The 27,611-nt window shown below is 35.5% G+C and overlaps 3 protein-coding genes across 3 annotated transcripts; 2 read left to right on the forward strand and 1 right to left on the reverse strand.

The window, feature by feature from the left end:
- Positions 1 to 11,297: 11,297 nt before the first annotated feature.
- LOC121730063 (leucine-rich repeat extensin-like protein 5) lies at positions 11,298 to 19,667 on the forward strand. Its single transcript, XM_042118863.1, has 3 exons — positions 11,298 to 11,391; positions 18,476 to 18,673; positions 18,962 to 19,667. Exons 1-3 carry the CDS (start codon positions 11,368 to 11,370, stop codon positions 19,544 to 19,546), a joined length of 807 nt encoding a protein of 268 aa, XP_041974797.1. The 5' UTR covers positions 11,298 to 11,367; the 3' UTR covers positions 19,547 to 19,667.
- Positions 19,668 to 20,990: 1,323 nt separating this feature from the next.
- LOC121730698 lies at positions 20,991 to 23,160 on the reverse strand. The gene is made up of 4 exons (XM_042119837.1): positions 23,127 to 23,160; positions 22,920 to 22,994; positions 21,940 to 22,049; positions 20,991 to 21,230 (listed from the first exon to the last, which is right to left on the reverse strand). The coding sequence occupies exons 1-4, from the start codon at positions 23,158 to 23,160 to the stop codon at positions 20,991 to 20,993; spliced, it is 459 nt and encodes a 152-aa protein (XP_041975771.1).
- Positions 23,161 to 23,335: 175 nt separating this feature from the next.
- Positions 23,336 to 27,381, forward strand: LOC121730699. The gene is made up of 2 exons (XM_042119838.1): positions 23,336 to 23,386; positions 23,671 to 27,381. Exons 1-2 carry the CDS (start codon positions 23,336 to 23,338, stop codon positions 27,379 to 27,381), a joined length of 3,762 nt encoding a protein of 1,253 aa, XP_041975772.1.
- Positions 27,382 to 27,611: the final 230 nt, after the last annotated feature.

Here is a 27,611-nt window from a genome sequence, read left to right on the forward strand (position 1 = left end):
ATATATAGTATACGTGGGAGAGCCATGCTTCAGCACGAATGTATGTAAAAAGTAATGTATGTACCTAACCAATGGACCACAGAGTAGTCTGCAATAAAGATTTCATACGTAGGAGGGCCATGCTTCGGCACGAATGGGCCGGCTCAACCGGAGAAATACCACGTTCTCACAGAAAACCGGCGTGAAACAGCGCTTGCGCTGTGTTTCGCCGAGTGAGTGAGTTTACTGGAGGCCCTTCCCTACCCTCCCCTATTCCCTTCCCTTCCCATCCCTACCCTCCCCTATTACCCTCTTAAAAGGCCGGCAACGCACCTGCAGCTCTTCTGATGCTGCGAGTGTCCATGGGTGACGGAAGTTGCTTTCCATCAGGTGACCCGTTTGCTTGTCTGCCCCCTTATTTCATAAAAAAAAGATTATTGTATTATATAAATAAATGAAATGGGTGGAAAATTGTACGGCGCTAGTGCGACTCAGTTAATTACAGTAATCGTGAACAGTTAACAAGTTATTCACATTATGCAGTCACTTGGATAAACTTTAACTTATTTATCTAGAACGTGACCCGCTTGGACTTTGCTCTTTAACTTCATCAAACATGATTGTAATGATAACGTGCATTAAATATAAAGTCAACTAAATAATATAACAAATAGTGATAAGTTTTAGTTTGATCGTTTTTAGGGTTCTGTACCCAAAGCTTAAAAACGGGACCCTATTACTGAGACTTCGATGTCTGTCCTGTCTGTCTGTCTCCAGGCTGTAACTCAGTAACCAGTAACCACTATAGCTAGACTTCTGAAATTTTCACAGATTGTGTATTTCTGTTGCCGCTATAACAAAAAATACTAAAAACATAATAAAATTAATATTTAAGGGTTAAGGGTTTCCCACACAACAAACGTTATTTTTTAACCTAATTTTGCTCGTAATCAATAATGGCAACCTTGAAATTTTCTCAAAGGCCTTAGTTATGTGTTTTATTTAATAATTAATAATAATATTTAAATAAAATAAAAGTTTGAGGGGGCTCCCATTCCCATACCGCATACAAAAACACAATTTTTGGCCTATTTTTGCTCTATAACGCTACGGAACCAGTCGCGCGCGAGTCTGACTCGCACTTGGCCGATTTTGGTACAATATTTGCTGGCAATGCGATATATAACTGAAAAAGTTTTTCGCTACCAGCATAGACAGCAAACAAAAAGTTTTGTTCGACGTTTGACTACGTTTCGGTCAATATTCTGATATGACGTGTGCAAAATGTCGGATTTTGGTCGGACTATTTACTGCATTTGCTAGTGCCCTCTGCTCCGACCTTTGCGTATATTCCCTATTCAACCTCTCTGATGTACGCCTAATGCCGGCTCTCGACATAGGCGAACGCGTTGGCCGACGCGTTGGCAGACGCATTGGCCCAATGTGTAGAACGGGCGTTCGCGCGTTGGCCGTAGGTATTTAGACGTTGGCCGACGCGTCTGCGAGCTTGCCGCGCGGGTCGGAAATGTCGGCAAAGATCAAAGGACATATTTTGTCGCAAGCTTCTCCATCCACACATAGGCCGCGCGATCAGTTCGCCCGGAGTTATAGTTATGAAAATTATAATAATATGTAATAATTTTTATATGTAATAATTTAATAAATAATAAGTAGGTAATAAAATAATTAGGTACTTATATTATTTTAATATTATAAAATATTATGTAAAAGTGAGTTTATTTCTTTGTTTGTTACGTTTTCTCGACTTTTATTTATTTATTTCGAAAATACCCTTTAAAAACTTTTTTTGTCCACATTTACAAAGTAATTATAAGCTGTGTACAGCTGCAGCTGCTAGCGACTCAATATCCATTTTGAATCCGTCCGCACATTGGCGCGATCCAAAGCATACTGAACGACCTTCCTATGTGTGGATTACTCACAAACGCCGTTGCAAGCGCACTGCCAACGCGTCTGCCATCGCGTCGGCCAACGCGTTCGCCTATATGGGGAGGTGGCTTTACACTTAAAAAAAAATTATACGGGCTTTGGCCCACCACACATTCCCTCCATCCATCTCCTGTGTCACCAGGATAGACAGCGGTAACAGCGGTCCAACCACGAAAACCCTTTGATGTAATCTCAGGGGGACATGCTAAAGCTGTCTTGGAACCCGCAACGAATTAAATCAGAAGAAGATACGAGGAGTAGGAAATATTCAGTTTTCCCTCCCCATAAAAAGCGGGAGATAACACAAAGTTGCAATGACCGAAAGTCATTACCAAAGAACTAAGGGGAAAACACCACGGGAATAATAATTATTTAATGTTAAATGACTACTAAGCTAGATCTAAGTTAATGTTAAAATTTGTTGTGTTACACTGTTTCCAGTAATAATTATGACAAAACGCTTAAAGGCACAGAAGTTTACAATAGTATATGTAGGTATATAATATGAAATGAGAATATTTATTTCTAAATAGGTTAACAAAGTTGACAATTTTAGAACGTCTACATGAGGCCTACCACCGGTTCGGGAATGAAAGAAGAACCGGCGGCGCGCGGCGCGGCCTAAAAAACTCGCACGCGGCACGGGGTCACCTTGTACCAAAAAAGGTGGAAAATAACAATAATACACTAAGTATGTAAAAATATGTTTATGGATATTATATCAAAGTTATTTTGTGTATTATGTATAGATTATAATATGCAAGCTACTTAGGAATTATTTATCCCAGCAATCCAGAAGCGGCAGCCGGCTGCCGCATAACAATTGAAAATCTATTGTGTCTGCGATAGTCGATACCAGGCCACGATGGAAATGTTATTTACAAATTTTAATAATTATGTGATACGTCTAAATATAATACGCATTTAATGTTTAGTTAAATTCCTTGTGCCAAGGTCTTAAGGTCGTATCCACTTATATAAATATTTACTGATATAACTTCTATTTGACCTAAAACAATCACACGACCTAAAACATTTAATAACAAGTTTATTAGTTAAATATTAGTTAAATTATGTTATCATTATGGAAATACAAAACTAAAAGCCCAGACTGGTATGGCAGGCATATACTCATTTGATTCGGCTGTGGTTCGATAAGGCAGTAATAATAATATTACACTTATAATTTTCTTCTTTTTATATAAAAATTTCTAGTGTCATAATGTTCTAAAGTATCGCTGTTCTAAATTTCAGAAAAATTAGTTAAGCGGTTTGGACTTGAAGAGGTGACAGACAGACAGAAAACTTTCACATTTATAAAAATATATAAGAATAGATATTACAGAACTAAATATTTCTAACATTTTTTTTACCTTACTAAAACGATTTACAAAGTATGCGAATCACAGCCACATGAGCTAATGAAATCGAGGATTTCGATTACAACGCCTAATGAATGTAAATAGCTAGTTTGTTTTTATACGTATTGTAACAAAATAGGCGTTAAATAAAAAAGAACTCACTAACATACAGATTGTTAATAATTAGCCAACGTTTTCTGTTTCTGTATATACTACGAAGAACGTAGAGACTATAGGTAGAGCTCCTAAAATTAAACGTGTTTGGATTCTTAAAGAGAATCTTTTTCGCAAAATACATAATAATATTTCTCTGCTTAGCACATTCAGAAACATTATCCTTTGAACTGGCTTAACTTTAAGGATCATTTAATGCAGTATTCAAACTTTTCTTATAGGGGCCACAAACATGTTTCAGTCTTATCGTCGCGGGCTGCAACCAATATTATTATAAAATAAGTCCTTTAAAATTATCTATTCAAGCGGGCCACTGATAAATTCCCGTCGGGCCGCGGGTTGAGTATATCTGGTTTAATGCAACCTCTCAATCATTTATAATAATCGACGTTTGTCTAAGATTGTGCTGCTATAGACTGCGTTGTATATTTTATGATGATGACGATCATAGTTTCAATCATCATGAATGAAAAAAGTGTAACTTGAAGCTAGAATTCGGTCGTTACTACTGAGTCATATAACACTCCTTTAAACAGACACAACCTTCGGTTTAAAACATACACAATATACTGTTAATGGCATTTTCACGTTCACTTGTTTGAGTTACTCTCGTGATTGTGTTATTGCGAAATCAGGCAGCCCTCGAACTGAATAAATACTTGAATAAAACAATACAAAGCAAACTGTTTAACTGATAATGTACAGAGTGTAACAAAACTAAGTGAGATTGTGTATTTTTCCCTTATATAGGTGTGAAAGTGGCAGCGTTGAAAGGACATTTTTTGCGATTTGTACGGGCAAGCGTCCCAGCGTCGTGAAAGTTGCTCTTTCAGCTCTGCTACTTTCACAGTCAATTCAATATACAAGGGACAAATACACACCCTAAAGTATTATGACTTAGTTTTATCACATCCTGTATAGTGTATACTATTAATAAATACTTTAAATAGTTTATTTTGTGTTTCTATCTATAATATACGTTACACAATCTTTATGTGGACTTGAGATAGATGAAAATGTTGAAATTATTATTACTCAACTTTATATGAATAGAGATTTTAATATAAAATCCTAACATTTTTGTCAAACTCTTCATTAAATCACTGTTTAGTAAACATTTTAAAAGTGTGTTAAAAGTCACTGAGTACAGCCGTGACTGACTGACTTCCTTCAGGGATATGATAATATCTATCATCATCAAATTTTTTTGTTTGCTAACTTACATTACTTTACATGTGTGATCACTGATCAGTGATGTTACTTTATACTATCACAGAAGTTTTTTCACAAGCCAACGTAATTTGGTCGCGTTACGTCAAATCCAACCTTTTTATTTCATTGGGGGAATGCGTTTTCGCATCCCCGGGACCTAGGGAGGACCACCGAGGTATGTGGGACTCCCCGGGGCGGACGGAAGACGCACTACACACTAAAACTACACACTAAAACCCCAACGGTGTTCCTGCTCCTGAAGGTGGGACTACGGGAAACGAGTGATACACGACCGCAGCCTCACCACCTCTGCTTCTTCAGGCTCAACTCGTGGATACACCATTCCACATTACTCCGCGACGATACTCTGGAACATCTTGTGCATCGTAGCCTAACCGGGACTCGATGTCATGGGCGACGGCAGCTCCATACCGACGCCCCGAGCTCCCCTGCTAAGGCGGGATGTGGTGACCATGTCTGGCCCTTGGTCTCCGCCTCGGCCTTCTCCGAGGATCGAGCACCTCCGCCTCTCGCCTGCGCTCCGCCTCCTCTTTCGTGGACATTTCCACTTCGGCGAATGTCTCGACTGCCCTCCAAGAGTGTTGGCTGTCCAACATCGCACGAACGATGGCCGGCAGCGTGATTTCGGGTCCAATAGTGGCCTGTAGGGCCTGTAGAGGAACGTGTGCTGCGCCGTATCCCGGTCGTCACTGCAGTGATGGCAAGCAGTATTTTGCTCGCGTCTGGCCATGTCGCACAAGTACTGACCGAAGCAACCATGCCCGGTCAGTACCTGTGTGAGACGGTACGACAACGCACCGCTGTCCCTGTCCACCCATTCCCTCAGCACGGGACGCATTGCGTTCAGCAGTTCGACACTGACTAGGGTCGACTCATAAGTCATAATATAGACGACCGAGCCAAAGGTCTGAATCCCGGTCTTGTACTGCTCTTCTCCATCGCCGTATGTCTGGCGATGGGATCCGTTCTTCCTCACGTTCCTCCTGGCATAGCCAAAATATTTCGGCCAGTGACTCGGCTACGTCAAACTCAACCTGCATAATATATTATCACGACTAATATCGATTTATTAGGTTTTATTGAATTATTAATATTGAATTATTAAGTCATAACCCATAACCCAACCAAAAGACGTAGGTCCGTCAACTGCTTATATGAATCAATTTCTTCGATTCGTTACGGTAAATAACCAAAATGAGGGTTTTAATCTAAAATTTTAACTAAACATTGTATCAAACATGGACGGTTGACCTTAAATGCTTTTAAACACAGGGCTATAGGTTTTTGTTTAAAATTTTGGTGCAAATTGCAAAGTGGAGCATACAGACGAAGTCGCGTGGAAAATTGAAGTATCACGATATAAGTAGAGCTAAGAATTTATGATTAACATAAATTATTGGACGGTTCCTAGTAAAATATATTTTTAAGGAAAGTTTAGCTGTATGGTATCCCGTACATAAATTATATTTTGTATTGTTTGTTTTATTAAAGCAGGGCTTTATTATATTTTTATAGCAACTCGCTTATTAACTCCTTTATATGCGATAGTATGAGGTCGTTGATAGCGTCGACCTAATAATTTCGCATATTTTGCTAGCAATTTGGCCAAAAAGACTAGATTGCAATGATTTTAAAATTGTGACTATTTTTGGCTCCTTAGTCCTTTACATTAACCATTATACAAATTACAAGTACTACAATAATTGATTCTTAGGGCCTGTTTCAACACTTACTGATAAGTGGTACTAAGGTGTACGCGCCGGATAGGCTATCCACAACTTATCTTACAGATAGAGCATAGAGTATCTGTTAGATATTATATTGTAGCCTATTCGGCACTTATCAGTAAGTGGTGAAACAGCCCCTTAGTTTCGTAGGCCAAATAATAGTTGCTCCAGCATTTTTAATTTACCCCTAATGGCTACCTAATGTAACTCTGGTAGGCAAGATGATGTGTCTGAGGTCTTCTATGATAAGCTTTATCATTCTATTGAAAGGCCCTACTATGCCCCGAATCTTAGGTGGAGTGTCTTGTTCCATCATCCAATACAATAAATTACTGCAAAGTTTTCACGCTAGAGTACCGCACCAGATAGACAGTAAACAAAAAGTTTTCTTCGACGTTTGACAACGTTTCTGTCAATATTCTCATATAACGTATGCAGCATGTCGAATTTTTTGTTCAATAATAATTGGATTATAATTTACTAGCATTTCCTGTAGCCCCCTACTTCCTTATTTTTTTTTTTGCTTTTTTTTTGCTTATTTAAAACAATTGTTGTTTCGCTTCAGTATGCTGTACACAGCGACATCTTTGAGTCTTGGGCAGAACTAAAATATATCGCGCTCGCACTTTCATACAAACCCTTGAAAACATACTCTACAGCTAGCTAAACTTACAAGTTGTAAGATGGCGTTGTGTAACACTTTAATCCATACTAATATTATACATGCGAAAATGTCTGTCTGTCTGTCTGTCTAACCCTGTTCACGCCCAAACCGCTAAACCGATTTTGCTGAAATTTGGTATGGAGATACTTTGATTCCCGGGACACTTTTATCCCGGAGAAATGTACAGTTCCCGCGCGATAAATGAATTTTGACGCAACTGAGTTGCAGACGTCGTGTAATTTTTTTATATAACTAAAATAATAAGCAACAAGATCTATAGCAAGATTGTCCTCGATCGTGCAAATAAAGTTTGGCTGGACCAAAGTCGAAAATCTTCATTTTTTAACATGGATTTTTTTACTAACAAAAACTATTCTTAGCATCTCCTTCTTATATTGTATGTTCATTGTTCATAAATCATACCTAATGCCGTCATAATCGCCTCAGCGGCTTAAACGTGAAGAGCGATTACAACTTACAACTTACAGGTAGGCAGACATACAAATACACATAATAAAGTTTGTAATTATGGTTACGGGTGGATAGAATATAGATTATAGATAGTTATATTTCTATCCAGGATAATAATAATATTACTTTGTTTTATCAATACCAAAAAATTTAAAGATATTTTGAAATGTAGAGCAAAGCAGCTATTGGTAACGTAGTGCCAGGCAGCAGGCTGAACTTTATGAAACCTTCCATTCCACGCACGCGCAGGTGGCTAAAGTTCAAATAAGTCACTAGGCCGTTATATGCAGCGAAACTATACTCTACAATACTGTAAAGTCGAGAACTCTACATAATATATTTTGTTACAGAGTAAAATTAATCCTTCGATCGTGGATTCTTGAAAATCTGTTGTTATTCTATTGTGTCTCGCTCACCGGTGAGCTTACAGGGGCTTGATGGGTTAAAAAATATTTTGTTAAAAAAACACAAACCCTGATCGTTATAGTAACCAGTCACGCTTAAACGTACAGAATTATCGTCACTTGTTAGTTTTATTTGAATTAGTTTTACAAAAAAAGTAATCGATCACAAGTTCGACATCATATTAAATTACATAATACTTATATTTTGTATTGTTTGTGTTTTCCAGCTCTGAAATTCAAGAATCGATTTCGATCTAGATTTTTTGAGATTTTTTATTTACTTTTAACCTGAAATATTAGCTCGTTCACTACCTGACAAGCATCATAATTCCTAACATAATTTTTTTCTACCTCTATATTTTTTTAATTAGTTGTATTTCTTAGTTGTAGTCATTAATTATGTAAGAATAGTAATTGGTCTTAGTCTGAAGCTTATCAGTCAATTAGGACAAAGCTCGAACTGCATTCGCCTACAAGGACGTAGGTAGAGATCTAACACTACTGGATACGACTACAAGAAATTCATACTAATATTATAAATGCGAAAGTATCTCTGTCTGTCTGTCTGTCTGTCTCGCTTTCACGCCAAAACTACTGAACCGATTGCAATTAAATTTTGTACACAGTTATTCTAGAGTCTGAGAAAGGACATAGGCTACATTTTGATGTGGGAAAATATCATATTTCCAGAAAATGAATTCGCATTGCGCGTGGCCAGCGCTCATCCCGGGGGTCCTGGGTTCGAGTCCCGCAGGCGGAACAAAAAGTTTTCAACGTTCCTGGGTCTTGGATGTGTATTAATATAAAAATCTTAAACATATTTTATGTATAATATTATAAAAAATCCAGAAATATATCGATGCAATGAACATTTTAGTTCTAATACGATTCAACAGATGGCGTTTTATTTTTTACTTCATTGTAACATAGAACTAATCATACTTATTAGTTTGATTAGTAAAGCGCGATGTCAACAAAATTGGTGTCAAAAGCTTTTATAAAAAACCTCTGGTACCCCTTAAATCAATACAGCTGTGCAGTGTGCACACAATTAGTATTTCATTTATTATATTAAACTTTATATTTTATGCCAAATTTTAAAGCTTATTTAGCCCCCAATTACACAACTTTACCCATAAGCTATTTATCATTGATAGGTTTAAGGTTACGTCACTGCACAGATAAAGTACTGAGTTATTTAATACCGCAGAATAGATATAACAATCGAAAAAAATCGACACTTAAATGTAAGATGATACCACCTCTTATAGAAAGACTTTTGAGCAAGCGTCAGCGCGATGTGGAAGACGCACGGCGCCATCTATTATGAATTTTTGGATTTTGGAATTTAAACAAATTTACGCATTTGCACCCCCTGACAACACTTTTTTCCAGTAAAAAAGTAGCCAATGTCCTTTCTCAGGCTTAAGACTATCTGTATACAAAATTTCATTACAATCGGTTCGGTAGTTTTGGCGTTTGGCGTGAAAGCGAGACTGACAGACAGACAGAGATACTTTCGCATTTATAATATTAGTATAGATTATGTGCATACTGCACAGCTGTTTTTGGGTATTTTGATTAATTAAGGGCCGCGCTACACCGGAATGGCAGCGGCAAGGCGAGCACTTTCAGCGCTGCCAATCCGGTGTAGCGCAGCCCTAAGAGGGGTACCTCTTACCAGGGTTTTAAAAAGTTTTTAAATTTGACATTGACACCGCGCGCTTTAAATTAAAGTCCACGCGGACGAAGTCGCGGGCAACAGCTAGTATACTATACAGGGTGTAACAAAAATGAGTGATAATAATTTAGGGTGTATACGTGTTCCTTGTAGAGAGTTCACTGTGAAAGTAGCAGCGCTGAAAGACCAAATTTTTTGTTCATTTTTGTATGGGGAAACTCGTGACGCTCGGGCCCTTGCCCATACAAAAGTGAAAAAAATTTTTCGACTTTCAGAGCTGCTACTTTCACAGTTAACTCTCTACAAGGAACACGTACACACCCTAAAGTATTATCACTTATTTTTGTTACACCCTGTATATTTGTTATTCGTAGATCTTATCGGACAATTCGTTTAACAACAATATTTTTTATTGATAGATAGCATTTTTGCGAGTATTTACTTGAAACACTTACCTACTAGTGGCCCAGTCAGAGATATTTAATAATGATTAAACTGCAATTCAATGTAGTTTGACAAATAATTAAGGGGACTTGTAATAACATAATGGTCACATTTAAGTATTTAAATTTCGTATTTGAGTGCCGCGTTCATTTATTAAAATGCAATACTTAACGAGGAAAAAGTTTGTCTTAACATTTAAACTTTTATTTTAACCTTAGTAAACTTATTTGTTGTCATGTTTAAGCAGGTTATGAGACTATTTACATGACAACTTAGGTAACTAGCAACAGACAAGTTCTATGCTGAGAATGTGACGAAATTTGGGCGTGCTGTCATGTGGGACGTATTTTATGGCATTTTACTTGTGATACCATGTACATTGTTTGCCCAAACAGATAGCCGTAATGAAAGCTCACGTTTTCAAATGATGATTCATATCAAGTCTTTATGGAGGTAAAAAACTTCATTCATTCTTCTAACCAAATTCTTTTAATCAAAATAAAATAATATAATATAATAATATCTATGGACGCTTCACACCACGTCAGTCTGGCCCCGTGCTAAGTACTTAAAGGACTTGTGTTACAGGTACCAGACAACGGAAATATATTTAATACTTTTATACTATACATATATTCAAGATTTTTATTATATCATAACACATATTTAATACACATCCAAACCCGGGAACTTTGAAAACTCTTTGTTCCGTCGGCGGGATTCAAACCCGCGACCTCCGGCTTGAGCTACCGACGCGCTCACCACTGAGCCACAGAGGTCGTCGAAGAATGAATCATCAAAGAATGAATCATAGATGTAATTATATTATTTTGCCTTGTTATTACTTCATATTCGGCTATCCCTATTTCCTACCAACAAAAGTGAAATAATCGCTGGAGAAATGTTATAAAATAATAATTGATAACAATATTGTCATAAGCACTATTTAAAAGGTAGAGTATGTGCTATATTTAATTACAGAAGATTTCAATAACAAATTTGGCAGTACTATACCAAAATATTATATGAACCTTTAAACACAGGGCTATAGGTTTTTGTTTAACCTTTTTGTTACTCGGTTACTTTCCTTCGCATTTATCACTGATGACAACTTTATGATAGTGCATAATACGTGCAAAAAACATGGGAATCTCGTGCACAATGATTGTTTTTGCTTCGAGGAAATTACTTAGCGCTTCCAGTGCGCGTGCGCAATGTCGGGCGACCTGCGCAGGCGCACCACCGCCACTCCACCACCACTCGTTCACGCGACTCCAACATGGCGACTCTACTGTTTCCGCTTGTAAGTTATTCATTACTTTAATAAGTATTATACTTGTCTTAGTAATTGTTTAAAAAAATAGTACTACTGTTCTATTGAAATGTGAAAGAATTTAAGTTTGTCTATTTTATGTTGATGTTTGTTTAATATTTGTTAGAATACTAGATTTGTTTAAGCTCGCAAGCATTGTTTATGTCTTCAAGGTGACAAATTTTTAACAGCATCACGAAATGCACATTCTAAACAAGTTTAATATTTACTGGCGACCGTGACTTTGCCTAGTGGAGAGTTAAAACGTTTGTTATATCAACCTCAAGGCGAAATTTCAAACTGTCGTTACATACGAATATAATATATTATTTACTAAGCTATTTGTAAAGTTAATACAAAAAGCAAAGGTTATTTTCGGCGCGAAAAAGCTTCCATTAATTTTGATTGTAAAGCAAATAACTCGGCGCGTAATTAAATATTTAAGTAAGCACGTATTTAAAGGTTTTCTCTATCTCGTTTGAGTTATTCTTTATAGTTGAGAGCATTATTGCTTCTTTTGTAATGTGTTTTTTGTTTATACTTATGAATGATTTTCTTCATCCTTAACAAGTCATTAAAGTTAAAAACCAGTCAAGTGCGAGGCAGACAAACACGATGGGTTCTCTACAAAGGACTAAAACTGTTTCTTGTTTAAAATTCCCTTTATTTTTTTTCTGTTCGTTAGCCATCATAAATGAAGTTGAATGGAAATCTTGAGTAAGAGTGAGTGAGAGAGAAATAATAATAATATCTATGGACGCTTCACACCACGTCAGTCTGGCCCCGTGCTAAGTACCTGAAGGACTTGTGTTACTTGTACCAGACAACAGAAATATATTTAATACTTTTAGATATATTTAAGATTTTTAATATATTTAATACACATCCAGACCTGGGAACATTGAAAACTTTTTGTTCCGTCGGCGGGATTCGAACCCGCGACCCCCGGCTTGAGCTGCCACACACTCAAACCAATTGAGCCACAGAGGTCGTCAGTTCGAGAAATAGGGCCCTATTTTACTTTTAATAGGGATTCAAAAACTAAAACATAAAGTTAGATAAGCTATAGAGAGCTTACAAAACTCGAAGACAATAGGTCAACGAACTAGCAGCCTTTACAGAATGCATAATGATGCACTTCTCGGTGTTGCGACATTTCTTTTATCGCACATATTCAATCCATTCCGATACATTTTGATCTAAATGTGAACAAATTTACATATTTTCTGTTTGTTGAGCGGCTCATACGTAACTTTTAAATACGATCAAGTGGAAACATTAAGATCAAAATAATTAATCTAAATGTGAACAAATTTATATTTTTGTTTATTGAGCGGCTAATACGTAACTTTTAAATACATGGAAACATTAAGATCAAAACGAACTAATGCTTTTAGTTGTATTTACTTTTGACTTTGTTGTTATAACAGCAACAAGAATACACAACCTGTGAAAATTTCAGAAGTTTAGCTATAGCAGTTCTTAAGATACAGTCTGGAGAGAGTCAGACAGACGGACAGACATCTCAGTAATACGGTCCCATTTTTACCCTTTGGGTAAGGAACCCTAAAAAGTGTGTGACATGTGAAGAAATCTATTATTTGTATTTATTGGTATTTAAATTAAGAACAGATTTCCGGGAATGGAGTTTTTGCTTTTTATATGTACTTAATTTGCAGAACACCGTAACTTCCATTGAACTTTAGTTCTTCGAAAAATCGCACCGCAGTGCAGTGCTCTTGACCTTTAAATAATTTAACGTTCCATTTCTTAAACCTTGCATGAAGGCGTCATTCACTAACTTCCGGATTGCAGCCGGACACACAGAAATATTATATTCTTTGATTATTCGTAGATTCTTTGTCATAATATTATAATAATAATGAGTACCTAGAAATTCGATTCAGAGTACAATAAGGGAAATCCATAATATACTCAGCATGATAATAATAATGGTATACCATTATTATAATGCTGGGTATATTATGGATCCCTCCATAGAGCGACCTTCATCGAGCTGGTTAATAGATGAAAAATATTTTAATTTTATTTCAAATTCCATACCAATCGAAAGTATGAAGCCCGTAAAATATTATGCATTAAGGTTGGGTTGCACCAGAGGCGTGGTTAAAGTTAAAGATTACTTTGACGCCATATTTAACTATAACCATAAGGTTATAGTTAAATATGGCGTCCTTTAGCTTTAACTTTAACCGGAGAAATTCACAGATGTCTGTTGCGTTTATTTTTTTATTGAAACTACAGATAACTTACCATAACATTGAGGGTTTAAAAAATTGAAAACCGTAAAAATCGACAGAAAAAATATAACACTGTAAAATATAGTAAATTTTCAGATATACGCATGAGCGGAGGTTATTTAACATATTCATCAGCTCGCCCACTGCTGTAAAATTAGGATTTATCTAACTAGATAAATCCGCTCTACAACTGTAGAGCAGCTGAGGCAACAGTAGTTTAAGAGGGTGACTAACCCCAAAAATCAAACATCGTCCTTCTCTCTTCACACTCACGCCCGTCTTTCATATGCTAGGTGAAAAAGAACGACGCGGATTTATCGCCAAATTAGTTTTTTCTCAATAACTCGGTAAATATACAACATTTTAAAAATGCGCTAGGTCGATCTCTCAATGATAGAATTTTATACAATGTGTTAAAATATTAACTTAGTTCAATGCACGGTTATGGCAAAAAATGAAAAATTTGTGAAAATTTGATGCATCTTTGTGATTTTTGTCTATCGAGAAAATATCGTGTTTTTGCTCAGATCGAACTCTCGGAAATATAATGTAGTATCTAATTTTAGAAAATGAAACCATTCGGGGCTTATTTTCAAGTATAAAAATGCATTATAAAATCGCCACTTAAGGGTTAGTCGCCCCTTAAGCGGTTTAATATTTTGCATTCTGATTCCTGACACTCGTTAATAGTAAATTTTACTGTTTATTAGAGTTTATGTATACCCTAAAATATAGAACAATGTGATATGTGGGTTAAAATACCTGTCAGTATTGTGACCGATTAACCTCAATTCGGCAATGCACTGGAGTTTCACAACTCACAGGTGCATATGTCACATACGCCCAAAACATGGGTGTGGCTGTGATTGTTGCTTAGATACAACGAAAGTTGTAAAGCTGGCCACACACGAGCCGTCCATGTATCCAAATGGTAGGCTTCCTGTCCAAATACGTTCCATGCCCAAAAATATGTTCAAATGTTGTTTATTATGATTTCATGAACACTATTTACGCATCCACATCCGCTGACATTATTTTTCTTTTTTCTTCTTCTTTTCCTTTGTCATGTCGTTTGTTCTTTATTTTTATAATTTTGACATATTATTAAGTAAGATGGAAATTATTAGGCATGCATTTATTAATAATTATTATGACAAATTATATTTAAGAATGTATCCTAAATTAACATTTGCACGTCGAGAAAAATGACAAAATATGTGAAGCACTGTTAGAATCATAGTAACACCTTATTGTACTATATTTATGCAAATAAAGAATATTATTATTATTATTAAGATTAGTTTAAACGCCGAAAATGTGGAAACAGCTGTACCTCCATTCTCCTACTTTAATGCAAAATTAATACCTATTCGTTTTATTAACATTATGATTTATCTAGTCAGTTTTTTAAGAAACTACAAAATGATATTCTCAATTTCAAACCAATGTATAGTCACAACGTTCTTAAAACGTTTGTTATACATTATAATATGAAAACTGCACTATTTTGGTGTTGACTAGGAAAAAAACTGTAACAAACAAAGTACGAAGCATAAAATTAACGTTTCAAAAATAATAGAAGCGAAAGGCTATTTTATTTGGTTTGTGTAAAATGCAGCCATTATAAATGGACTGCCCTTGTAAAACTAGCTTTAATATGTAAAGATATTACACATATAATATAATGTATCATCTGAGGTGCAATTCTTTAGAGTTCATTACTTTAATCGCCAATAATTGCAATATCTAACGGCATACCTACTGACTTTATGCTAATTGTAGGTGGATTGTAGGTTTAAGATCTATAAAACATACTAAGTGTCCGTCTCAGGTCCAGTTTTATAATGCGTCGTATAAATATAACCACCACTTTTTCACAATGTACCACATTTATGCAATAAATTATTCTTATTCTAAATAATTAAAATTATAATAGAATAAAACTATATTATGTTCTCAACTTTGTCTAAAATTCTATTTCTCTGCGGATACCGTAAATTAAGTAAATTAAATACTATCCTTTCTCCCATCCTGAGACTTGCGATCTTACTACAAGAGATTTAAACATCTGTTGAACAGTTGATTAGAAAAAAAAACAGTATAAAATGGTCTCAAAACAACTGTTCAATAGATGTTTAAATCTTTTGTGGTAAGACCGTTACAGTCTCTACATCCTTTTTCAATATCAGCCCAGCGATTCAAGCAATTTTAATCACTCGACGGACAGACAGACATCAATATTATTAGTATGGATGACAAACTCTGTTGCGTATTGTATTGATCGGTTCGCATTTCTCATGATAGGTCAGCAGCCGGTAGATAATTAGTTTCGCCGAAGCCGTCACTGTTCCCGGCCCGTGACCAATTGCCAAGGTCTCGTTATGGCCCACTCACATTTTGACTATCAAATGATTTGCGAGTCGCTCATTCTAAGGATACGTAGTTAAACTGCATTGGATGATATCGACATAGAAAATCATTCAAGGCATCTCAACCGCCGTGTTACTTAACGATTTCTTTAACTTTCCTTGTACTTAAAGTATTCTTTATCTTTACTAATCTATCCTATTTAATATTTAAATAAAAGCGAAAGTTTGTGTTACAAGTGTTACATCCAGACATGCATACATCCGCATGGATGTCTGGATGTATGTATGTATTAAACTATTTTTTGCGGGAAAATATACGGACATCTAGTTCTTAATAATATTATTATAAAGCTAAAGAGATTGTTTGTTTGTTTGTTTGTTTGAACGCGCTAATCTTAGGATCTCAGGATGGTCCGATTTGAAAAATTATTTCAGTGTTAGATAACTCATTTATCGAGGAAGTCTATATAAAATTTTCACGCTAACACTAATAGGAGCGAAGAAACAGAGGAAAATAATATGTAAAAACGAGGAAAATTATTTGAAACGGCTTATCTCACGAACTACTGGAGCAATTTTTATGTTATTTGGCACAGATAAAAAGCAGACCACGAGAAGGATCATAGGCTATTTTTATCGGCTAATCTGCTGTGAAATTCCTGATTTGCGCGGGCGAAGCCATGCGTAACGTCGAAGTATTAATATGATGCTATGAATTATTATTTATTACCGTTATCTAAAATGGAAAATATACCTATCATACACAAGTAAAATATTACATAGTACAAGATTACAACACAAAAATAACGTAAGTGAATATTTTAAGAATTTAATTTTATGGTGATTAAAATATGTAGGATGATTATTATTATTTGTTATTACATTTTAAAACCAGTTTTCATTACTTTGTTAACAATTAGAATTATAAATGTTTCTAGTAGAGACATTATTGACTAGAATCCAAGACCAACTAGTAAAGAATTTTAATTAATGGAATAATCTATGCATTATGTATTTTTATATAATGAACTGACTTATACTGGAAATACTTTGAAACAGATAACATAATTATCTACTATTATTATAAGTGTAGCTTAAACACCTGACTTGCTATTAAAAGCTTCTTTTCCTCAATCGTTATTGCAGTTTTTATACCAGTTATATAGGTAGCAGTTTTATAGCAGTTTATTAGAAAAATATCAAATCTTGTTGTTATTGAGGTATAGAAGGATAGAAGTAAATCATTATTTTTTATTCTTATATTATATCAAACTGTTATATTTTGAGTGTACATAACATTTCATCTAAGTGTATTTAATTTGACAGACTTTGATTTATTCAATAAAGATAATTATTATGTTTTTATAAGTTTAACGTACTTAAATTAAAAATTAAAATTAAACTTTATATTAATAACAATACAATCTCTAAAATTATTATCCGTAGGAGTACCAAAATTTACGCTTGTCGAGAAACCAATTTTAGCTTCTCTATTTCTATATCCTGTAGGTCGCGGTAGCGCAAACTAGTTATAATTCAGTAGTTCAAATTAATTCTTTCTTTTCACTAAACAGGCTATTGTATATTATGTTATACATTCAAGGTGAACAAAGCGACCAGCGATTCATAAAACTAGTTCCCTTAACGAGACAGAGGAAATTATAACTACAACATAATGATTTAAATAATAATATGTTGTTTTATAGAAACAAAAAAATTAATTATTGTTATCATTAAACTCGAATTTTGTAGTTATTTAAAACGCTGCTAACTGTTGGATTATGTGGAAAACTTACGAGATGACGCCCGCTGAAGTATCGACAATCTACATACCAAATTTTAGCAAAATCACTTTAGTGGTTTGAGCATGAATAGGTAACAAAACGACAGACAGACAGGCAGACACACTTTCGCAACAAAACTTTTAATATTAGTATGGATATGGGTATGGATCCATGTATGGATATTGGGAATGGATATGGGTATGGATATGCGTGTTTACAAAATCATTGGATAGGTATCTTCAGAGTTCGGATTGACCACATATTCTAATGTAAGTATATATATTTTTTTTTAGTGAAAGAAGGGGGCAAACAAGCAAACGGGTCACCTGATGGAAAGCTACTTCCTTCGCCCATGGACACTCGCAGCATCAGAAGAGCTGCAGGTGCGTTGCCGGCCTTTTAAGAGGGAATAGGGTAATAGGGGAGGGTAGGGATGGGAAGGGAAGAGAATAGGGGAGGATAGCGAAGGGAATTGGGCCTCCGGTAAACTCACTCACTCGGCGAAACACAGCGCAAGCGCTGTTTCACGCCGGTTTTCTGTGAGAACGTGGTATTTCTCCGGTCGAGCCGGCCCATTCGTGCCGAAGCATGGCTCTCCCACGTATAAAATAACTATATAAGTTTACCGGCAATAATAAGTATATTATAATTCTTGTTCCAGATCTTCCTCCTGGTAAGGGTGGAATTGAATGCAGCAGATCCTGCGCCGAGGAAAGTCCCGAAGGTCTACAACGCTTTGATCACCTCCAACCAAAACCTGGAGCCCAGCAAAGCGTTCCCGGTGTACCAGCCAGTGCTGCACAACGCTCTGCCCTTCCCCTACCACCCTGTGGTATATGGAGATTACCCTTTGAGTCCGGTAAGTTCTGAATGTATTGGTATAAAGTGTAGGAACAGCTAGAAGAAGCCAGACTTATTTCAAAACGAAAGTAATAAAAACAACCTTAAGTTCTGGATTATTTTTTTGTGTGCTCTTTAAAACTTTGGCTATTATGTTGTTAAATTTCATCAATCAGATGTTAATCAATAAGATTTGCATATGTATCAGAATCTTAATTAGATTTATCAATAAAATTAGTAATTTTCGTCCAATTTATACGGCATCAAAAGATCTAAACGTCTAAAATATTTCTTATTTATTTTTCAGGGATTCCTACCAGTGCCTTTACCAGCTGCGCCTGCCAATCCAAACACTAAGACTGTAGAAACAAAGCCAGCAACCCCCGAACCGACAGTCACAGAAGCGGCGGTACCCGAAAACCCTGAACCAGCAGCAGACTCAAACGTAGATAAAGACAAGGATGTCCCTCCTCCACCGTCCACGGAATCTCCGATCCCATTGAACCAGTTTGGTCTTCCTCCGCAAGTTCTACCACTCGGACGCATCAACCCTACCTACGCCATATCCCACATAAACCCGTACCCCGCCTACTCCTACTCCGGCTTTGGTCTATACGACCCATACTCTCCGTTCGGCTTGAACCCTCTGAACTTCGCGTCATACCCTATTTATGGTCCCCTCAACAATTTATTTCCTCAGTATTCTCCTAGCTTCGTTGCAAGGGAACCCCCGGCAGCAACGCCAGCGCCAGAAGCGGCTGATGGAAAATCCACCCCACCTCCTGAACCCAGCGATCTCAATGTCCTGAACTATGCTCCGAAAGATCCGGCCATACCTAATGTACCTCCCCCGCCGTTGCCACAAGGAGGATTGAAATCTGATGAAAAATAAGTTTAATTCAACGTTTAATTACATTATGCATCATGTTTTTAGATATTATGGCCAAAATTGTGTGAGTCGAGGCGAGAGACATTTTGTGATATCAGTGAAATAAATAATTATAAAATTTTAATTTTAAGACATACAATTATCAGAAAAAATAACCATATCTTAACATAAATAATGTTAAAATTTATTATTATTGTAACCTACTGTTAAATTGCCCATTGCTAATCATCCTTTATGTTTGTTTTGTCGATATTTTATGTCTATTTTACCATCGATGGGAGAAAAAGTATTTTATCAAGGACACTGTTATTTCTTAAATTAATAATTCAAAGTAGGTGTTTGCCGTCCATATCGAAAATAATTGAATAAAATATTAATCTTATAGAAGCTATTAGCAATATTGCCAATTTAATTTAATGCAAATTAAAAGTTTTAGATGTAAATAAATTATAATAAATTAAATAAACTGTAATAGATTTAGTAAAATTATATGTTGCTGAAAAATGTAAGAGAAATTGTGTAATTTCGTCTTTAAAATTTTGAGTTGTTTGCAGAAAATTAGAAACTAATATAAGGTTTTAAAATAACATATTCTAAGTTCCTTGTAATAATAAATGATGTAAGTTATATTTTTTATTACAAATAAAACAGATTTTTGATTTTTTTTCTACTTTTATTTAATGAACTTATAATATATTTTGTAGTAAAATAATAACTTAATATATTTTATTTCAAATTAATAACGACCTATAATTTAATAAATAGTTAATAGGAAATGTATTCATCGTATGTCAAAATCCTCATTAAAAAGTTAAGTAGTAATCAATATCTATAAGTACTGCTGTAAAAGGTCGTCGAAAAAGGAAAATTTAATAAATCAATAGCAATATATTTAGTTACTTTGCTAAAAGCGCTCTTTGTGGAGTGGGAGGCATATTATTGGTACTCTATTATGCTACGAAATCAATGGATATGATAGTGATAGCTGGAACATAGTGACAGTGTGAACAAGCTGATTACACATATAACTAAATATGCACAGGATGATACAACTAAATTCTGAATGTTTCACGCAAACTGATCAAAGAAATTGATCCATATACATAGGGCGGATCTACGGTTTTTTGAAAGGAATATGTCAATGTATGACACATATTATGTATGACTTAAAGAGCAGTAACAGTATTCCAAGGCTTTTAATGAATGTGTCAATGGGCGCTGCTGGTAAAGGAGAACTGTCAAAAATGACGTTTTTGTATGATAGCAACGTTAGTTCCTTTTCTCGCCACGTTCATATAAAGCCTTGTCGAACTGTATATAAATGCAAAAGTCATTTCAATCTTTTAATAAAGTGCATTAATGATAAAAATATTTATACTGAGTTTAATATAGTCGTTACCTATTCATTGCCAATAATACATTTCAATATGAGAATCGAGAGTCATAATTATTGCCAATCCATTGCTATTGGTCCGTAAAAGTATATGTCCCAGTCCATCCCACCCACCATATCAGTAGGGATGTACCATTCATAGAAGAAATACTTGAACCGCTTCCTGCTGTGACAATACACTATACGCGGGACACACATTTGAAAGTTATATGCGGTGCTCCTAAACAAATCCTCCTCGAAAGACCTCGCTCTCAATACTATGCAAGTCGGTATTCTTGGTATTTTGAGCCATTCCTGTGGACAAAAGCATAATAATATTTTATGTTTTAGTTTTTTTTAAGATTAGGCTAGTCGTCAACTTTATATTTTTTGTGAAAGTAAGTACGAAAGGGTTTCTTCTATTACTATTTAATCTAATTTGTTTATGTATTGTAACAATGTCATAATTAATTTTAAGTTTTAATTTTAAGTCAAGATTGTAGTTAATTATTGTAATTGGGGTAACCCGTTTTAATTAACTTTAATAAATAAATAAATATATTCCATTATATTATTATGGTCTATTTGCGTTTAGTTAGACGTAATTTATAATATTCAACGTCGATTTAACATTGGTCATTGTGGTACTTCTTTCGTTATTTGTAATAAGGAAAAAGAAGGCATAGTGTCAAGGCAACACGCACTTAAAATATGTTCAAATTAACAAAATCATCAAGATACCACAAAATTTTTGCCACTGCACTGACAAAGCGCTGCATATTGGACGTAAATAGATATACTGGAAGGGTAGACCTGCAAACCTCCAAGAAGAGAGCCTATTCCCTCTTAAAAGGCCGACAAACAGCAGCAGCTCAGAGCTCTTGTAATGTTGTGTCCATGGGCGGTAGTTGCTTTCCATCAGGTAACCCGTTTGCTCATTTGCCCGTTTATTTTATAAAAAAGAAGACTAAAGTGGCAAAATAATCATCGTGGACATAATATTATAGTCTCCTAATTGACTCACTCGTATAATAATTTTCCCCAGGACATCCATGTGTCCCTTGTGTACGTGAGCATACAGTCGGATGTCAGGTCTTTTGCAGTCCCCGAAGGTGTAGTCGCTGTGTATCACCACTGAAAATATAATAAACTTACACATAATATAATAGAAAATGCTTTATTTGAAGTACTTAAAACTAAACTTGAAATTAAATGCAAGGTAAAAATTTAAAATACAATGATTATTAAAACATATCGAATGACCCCCTTACTAATGAAAAATATACAGAGAATATCATTACTTGTACAAAAACCTGCTTGTCTTCGTCTGGCACATGGAAAAGTTACTTAGATCTGATAGACAAAGATAAAATTTTTTTTATGAAATAAGGGGGCAAACGAGCAAACGGGTCACCTGATGGAAAGCAACTTCCGTCGCCCATGGACTCTCGCAGCATCAGAAGAGCTGCAGGTGCGTTGCCGGCCTTTTAAGAGGGAATAGGATAGTAGGGGAGGGTAGGGATGGGAAGGGAAGGGAATAGGGGAGGGTAAGGAAGGGAATAGGGTAGGGGATTGGGCCTCCGGTAAACTCATTCACTCACAGGTTTTCTGTGAGAACGTGGTATTTCTCCGGTCGAGCCGGCCCATTCGTGCCGAAGCATGGCTCTCCCACGTATAAATTGAATAGTTATGCAGACTATGCTAAAATATCCTGTATACATCTTTATTAACCATACATATTATTCTCGAAACAACAGTCTTAACCTTATATAACAGTAAATATCTTTATACCTTTATCAGTAAGGGGGTAGATGTTTCTGCCATATTAAGAAAATTCCTCCATGCTGTATCGACTTCGTAATTTACATGCCATCTTAAAATGTGCGTACAAAGAAAAAAAACTTGAAATTGCTCCTTGGGCTACACGGTATACCTAACTTTATGGGATTGTAGGTTTTCAAAAAGTGAAGGCGGTAAATATATCTAATTAGAGTAGGTACTTACTCTCTTGTTGAGGGCTTCCCATTAAAGTGATATCACTCAATGAAGTAAAGTATTGCCAACACGTGCCTGAGGATGCTGAAATATTATTGCTACCTGTTACATATCAATTATACCATTGGGTAAGAATATAATATACGATATTTTTAAAGCAAAAAATTTAATTTGTTTTTTTTTTTACTTATAATAATTATAATTGTTGCACCATACCGAAATTAATAAATACAAATATTTGAAGATACATGTTCTGTTTTACTTTCTTTTAGACGTAAATAAATTCCAGGCTAGAGTAAAAATTACTTGACTTCAATCCAATCATATTAGTTGTATGATTCTAATACAAACAGATTGTTTATATACAGCTTTCACAATGGACAGAATTATATAAATATTATTATTTACATTAATAACTGTTAATAATGGTAAGTATTTGCTTCGGAAAACTGAACAGCATAAAACAACAACACCATGTATCTACATATTGCGCAGATACATCAGCGTTAATATTAGAGATAGAACTTGTCAAAAGCTTTCCAATAAATCACAGTTAGTAAGCCCACTGTGATGAAAGTGCTCAATTTTACGGTTCTATACCTGCGGCGTTAGGCATAGTATTGTTTATCAACATGTTTATAGCACTGTTTATGCGACTTATTTACCTAAATATTCATCTCACTTTAGCGGTAATTAAAATTTTAATTGTATTGTAAAATAAGGGTCGCAAGGGACTGTACTAAATAAATTGTGTTTGCAGATTTGTCCCCGAGAGGAGACAAACATCGGTGCGAGTGTGGTGTGGCCCGAGAGCTCACCAGGAAGCAACATTACATCAGAACCAGCCTGCTTTCACGACGCGCACGTGGTGAGAAGGAGCTGTGTCGACACACAATGGATGCCGCCGGCGACCGAGCTCAGCCCGTGCGAGGACACACAAAATAATAATTCGGCGACGTGTCCTCCGAGTTTTTACGAAATCTCCAAAAATATTGATGACTTTTGCTACCAAATCAGTCCATCGTCGTCGTGGGATTATCCGTGCTTGAAAAACGGTGGAGCTGCAGTCATCACGGAATTTGAAGACGAAGACGTGGATGATTTATTGGCTTCTCTAAAACGACAAAATGTTTCGAGATACTTCTGGCTTCCGGGCCGACGGGCGGGAATATTCTCTTCGATGACCTGGTACGTGTCTGGACCTAATTGGGGAAGAAATGTTGAAAGTAAAAATAAGCTCAAGATAAGTACTTCCATATTTAAAAATTGCCTACTACTCGATATTCAGGAGCAAATTATAATTGCCGATTTCTGTTCAGTGAAATACCCAAGTTTATGTTTCTACGTGAACGACATTTACTATCCGGCTAGATGCCCCGAAAACTACTACGCCGTACGTTATATGAAAGATACTGGAGTGTGTCTCGGTATTGAGCGTTCCGAAAGCAGTCTCCGATTTGACGAATTTCAAGCCGAAAAATGTAAAACTGCAATGGGAAATACGGACAATAGTGAACTGATAAGATTTATTTACAAGAAAATTGGGGAAGAAAATAAACTAGCCGATAATGAGTGGTGCTGGTTCTCGAGAACTATTTCAGTTTATCAAACGAATCAATCATCTACAGAAAACTCAACAGAAATATCTTACATCCCGATATCGATAAATAATGCTGGAATGCTAAATGTAATGAACTCTTCAGCGATGCTACCGTGTATGGCGTGTAAGTCTGAGGTAAATTATGATACAACAGAGCTAATCTTTGAATACAATGAAAACGAAAATGCTATGTATCTCACAATTTACCACCCATCCGGACTCTGGAAGTACGATGCATATGACACCGGTATACAATGCTTTTCTGATGCTTCTGGCACTGTTCGCGTTATAGATATGACAGATATACCAGAGTTAACAAACGAAAACAGCAAATTATCATCAAATGTAGAAAAAGCTACTTATAGAATCAGCCCGGTCACGAGTAGTCCAGCGCAGTATTGGTGTGAAGGCCATTCGAAGAATTTCTCTTTCATTTCGACGGAGAAAATTGTTGTCAATCCCAAATATGGTGAAATTTACGTCTTCACACTTGTTTTGGAACTTTACATAGCAATTTGCGATGTACAACATCAGCTAGAATCAGAAATTTATACTCTTTCTAATAACCTAGAGCAAGTTTTTGTAGGAAGTCAAGCACTGATTATGGAATTACTTGGTTATTCTGATGAGCTTTTGATGGTTCTAGTACATTTGCATGTACCAGTGGAGGAATCTTTTAAGTTTAACGACACGAGTTTTCTGAATTTATACAAACAATTATTATATTTAGCCCAAACGGATCTCCAAAAATATAACTACACGTTTAGGAATTTAACAAGTTCGATGTATTGTTTACCGACGACCACTAGAGATCAATTGATGACATTGGACTGGGAAGCGACGCCAATTGGTCAAATTGCAGCTCCAAAACAATTTTGTTTGCAAGAGAATGGGCTTCCCGTAAAACGGTTGTGTGGTGGTTCATATCGTCTAGGTGGCAAATGGGGAAAAGTAGAGGGAGCTTGTGATATGACTTATTCACCATCTTCAGCGACCACATTTTTATACAACTTTGTTAAGGGGCAAGTGCCTGAACAGTATATAATAAATTTCATAACGTCTGGTCTTAGATATGTATTAAATGATATAAATATTATTATCCCAGCAGATATATATTATCTGGCAGTGTCATTACAACATTTTTTGAGGTTGAGTGAAAATAATGGAACGTCTATGGATACTGGAAGCATAGGCAACATAGCGTGGGCTATGAATAGATTAATGGTTCTCAACAATAATTACTTACGCTTAGCTCAAACGCTAAATTCTACTAATATTATTCTTGATACTATAAGCAACATCATTGAATTAATAACCGTTAAGCACTTGAAAGCGGGAAGACATTGTAATAAGTATTATGACTATGCTGTTGAGCCGCAATTTATAATTCAAGTTACGTATCCAAAAATAAACAACATAAGTGGTATAGCTGTAATACAAAACTCAGGTTCAAAAGATTTTGAAGATGTAGAAATAATACCCTTATACCAGAATGCTTCACTGGAAGACATTTTGTCTATAGAGAATTTAGAAATAGCTGCGTGGTTGCCAAATTCGGTCATAAGATCTCTTTTGAAAAACACAAATGAAAGTAATGAAGAAAGTGAAAAAGATACTGATCTTCATGTCATCATTAACATTTTTTATAACGATGCTATGTTCCAAGAGTTAAATCCAAACAAATTCATAGTAAATAGTCGTATAATAGGTATATCTATTCCAGGATACATACCAAATTTAAAGCATCCAATCTCTCTTATTTTTAAAGATATTCAGTATACTACAGATGCAAAACTCTGTGGATATTGGGAATTTCATCCTGATTATAAAATTGACACTCCCGGACACTGGTCTAATCGCGGTTGCTATTACAAGTATACGAAAAACAATTTAACTGTATGCGATTGCTATCATTTGACTAATTTTGGACAACTTCTTTTTTTGAGACAGTCTTTGCCTAATAATAATTTCAATAGTAGATCTGAAAGTCACAATAGGAACTTAAATATTATATCTTTAGTTGGTAGCTTTTTATCGTTATTGGGAATATTTGTAATTTATATCACAGCGACGTTATTCAATAAATGGAGACAAAAAGCAGGCACGAAGGTTTTATTAAATTTATCGGGTGCTATAGCATTACCTTTAATTTTTATGGTTATATTTAATTTAGGTAATAAAGCATTTAGGCCACCCAGTGATGAAAACGGAAGTCAAAAAATCTTTATTGCATGCATTACGTTAGGGGCCCTTTTGCATTATTCTGTTCTCGCAAGTTTTATGTGGATGTTGATTACAGCAGTTTTACAATTTATACGCTATGTGAGGGTCTTAGGAGTTCGTCGGCCGTCGAGATTTGTCATGAAATTTACTTTAATTGGTTGGGGTATGCCAACTATACCAGTAATTGTCACGTTAACATTAGATAAAGAAAATTATATTCCAAGCAATTTACCTGATAACATTTGTTATCCAACTGGACTTTACCTAATATTTGGTATTGTTGTACCGATTTCTCTTATATTAATAGTTAATGTTATACTTTATGTGTTAGTAATGTGGTCGATTTCACGTGGTCCTGATGGTAAGGTGAGGTCAGTCGATATGGATCTTATTGGAGCTCAGTTTAGGTTATCGGTATTTCTATTCTTCTTGTTAGGTCTCACGTGGATATTTGGTTTGTTCTCCTTTTCTAACAACAGCATGTGGTCCTATCTATTTTGTCTTACATCTACTCTACAAGGATTTGTACTCTTCTTATATTTTATTATTTGTGATCCTGAAACTAGGAATTTGTGGTTGTCTTTGATGACTAGGTCACGATCGAATTCAAAATCAAGGGAAAGTATTACAAGTATAAGTAGTGGATAGATTTTAAATTACCTGATCTTTTGTCTTGTTACAACAATTCTTAATTCTTAAGCAGCAACGTTTGTAAATTGAGTAATGTTTGTAAATACTATCAATTTGTAGTACATTCTTTCAAAAGCCAGATAGATCTATTGGTTTTTACTATACAGAATGCAGATTGTGATTGTGTGTTTTTCTTATGTTATTTTAACTCGTAAGTACAAACATTGTTATAAGGTTTAGTAAGTTAC

This window comes from Aricia agestis, chromosome 9 (genome assembly GCF_905147365.1).
Source record: "Aricia agestis chromosome 9, ilAriAges1.1, whole genome shotgun sequence".
NCBI lineage: Eukaryota > Metazoa > Arthropoda > Insecta > Lepidoptera > Lycaenidae > Aricia > Aricia agestis.

Bases quoted from the DNA above. Each gene is read 5' to 3' on its own strand.
- LOC121730699 (XM_042119838.1), top strand. From the start codon at position 23,336: ATGGTAAGTATTTGCTTCGGAAAACTGAACAGCATAAAACAACAACAC. The intron at 23,387-23,670 runs GTATCTACATAT...TTGTGTTTGCAG, and splicing joins GCATAAAACAACAACACCAT to ATTTGTCCCCGAGAGGAGAC.
- LOC121730698 (XM_042119837.1), bottom strand. From the start codon at position 23,160: ATGTATCTTCAAATATTTGTATTTATTAATTTCG. The intron at 22,995-23,126 runs GTATGGTGCAAC...ATAATATTTCAG, and splicing joins ATTTGTATTTATTAATTTCG to CATCCTCAGGCACGTGTTGG. The intron at 21,231-21,939 runs GTGAGTCAATTA...TTTTGTCCACAG, and splicing joins TGGGGAAAATTATTATACGA to GAATGGCTCAAAATACCAAG.
- LOC121730063 (XM_042118863.1), top strand. From the start codon at position 11,368: ATGGCGACTCTACTGTTTCCGCTT. The intron at 11,392-18,475 runs GTAAGTTATTCA...TTCTTGTTCCAG, and splicing joins CGACTCTACTGTTTCCGCTT to ATCTTCCTCCTGGTAAGGGT. The intron at 18,674-18,961 runs GTAAGTTCTGAA...TTTATTTTTCAG, and splicing joins GAGATTACCCTTTGAGTCCG to GGATTCCTACCAGTGCCTTT.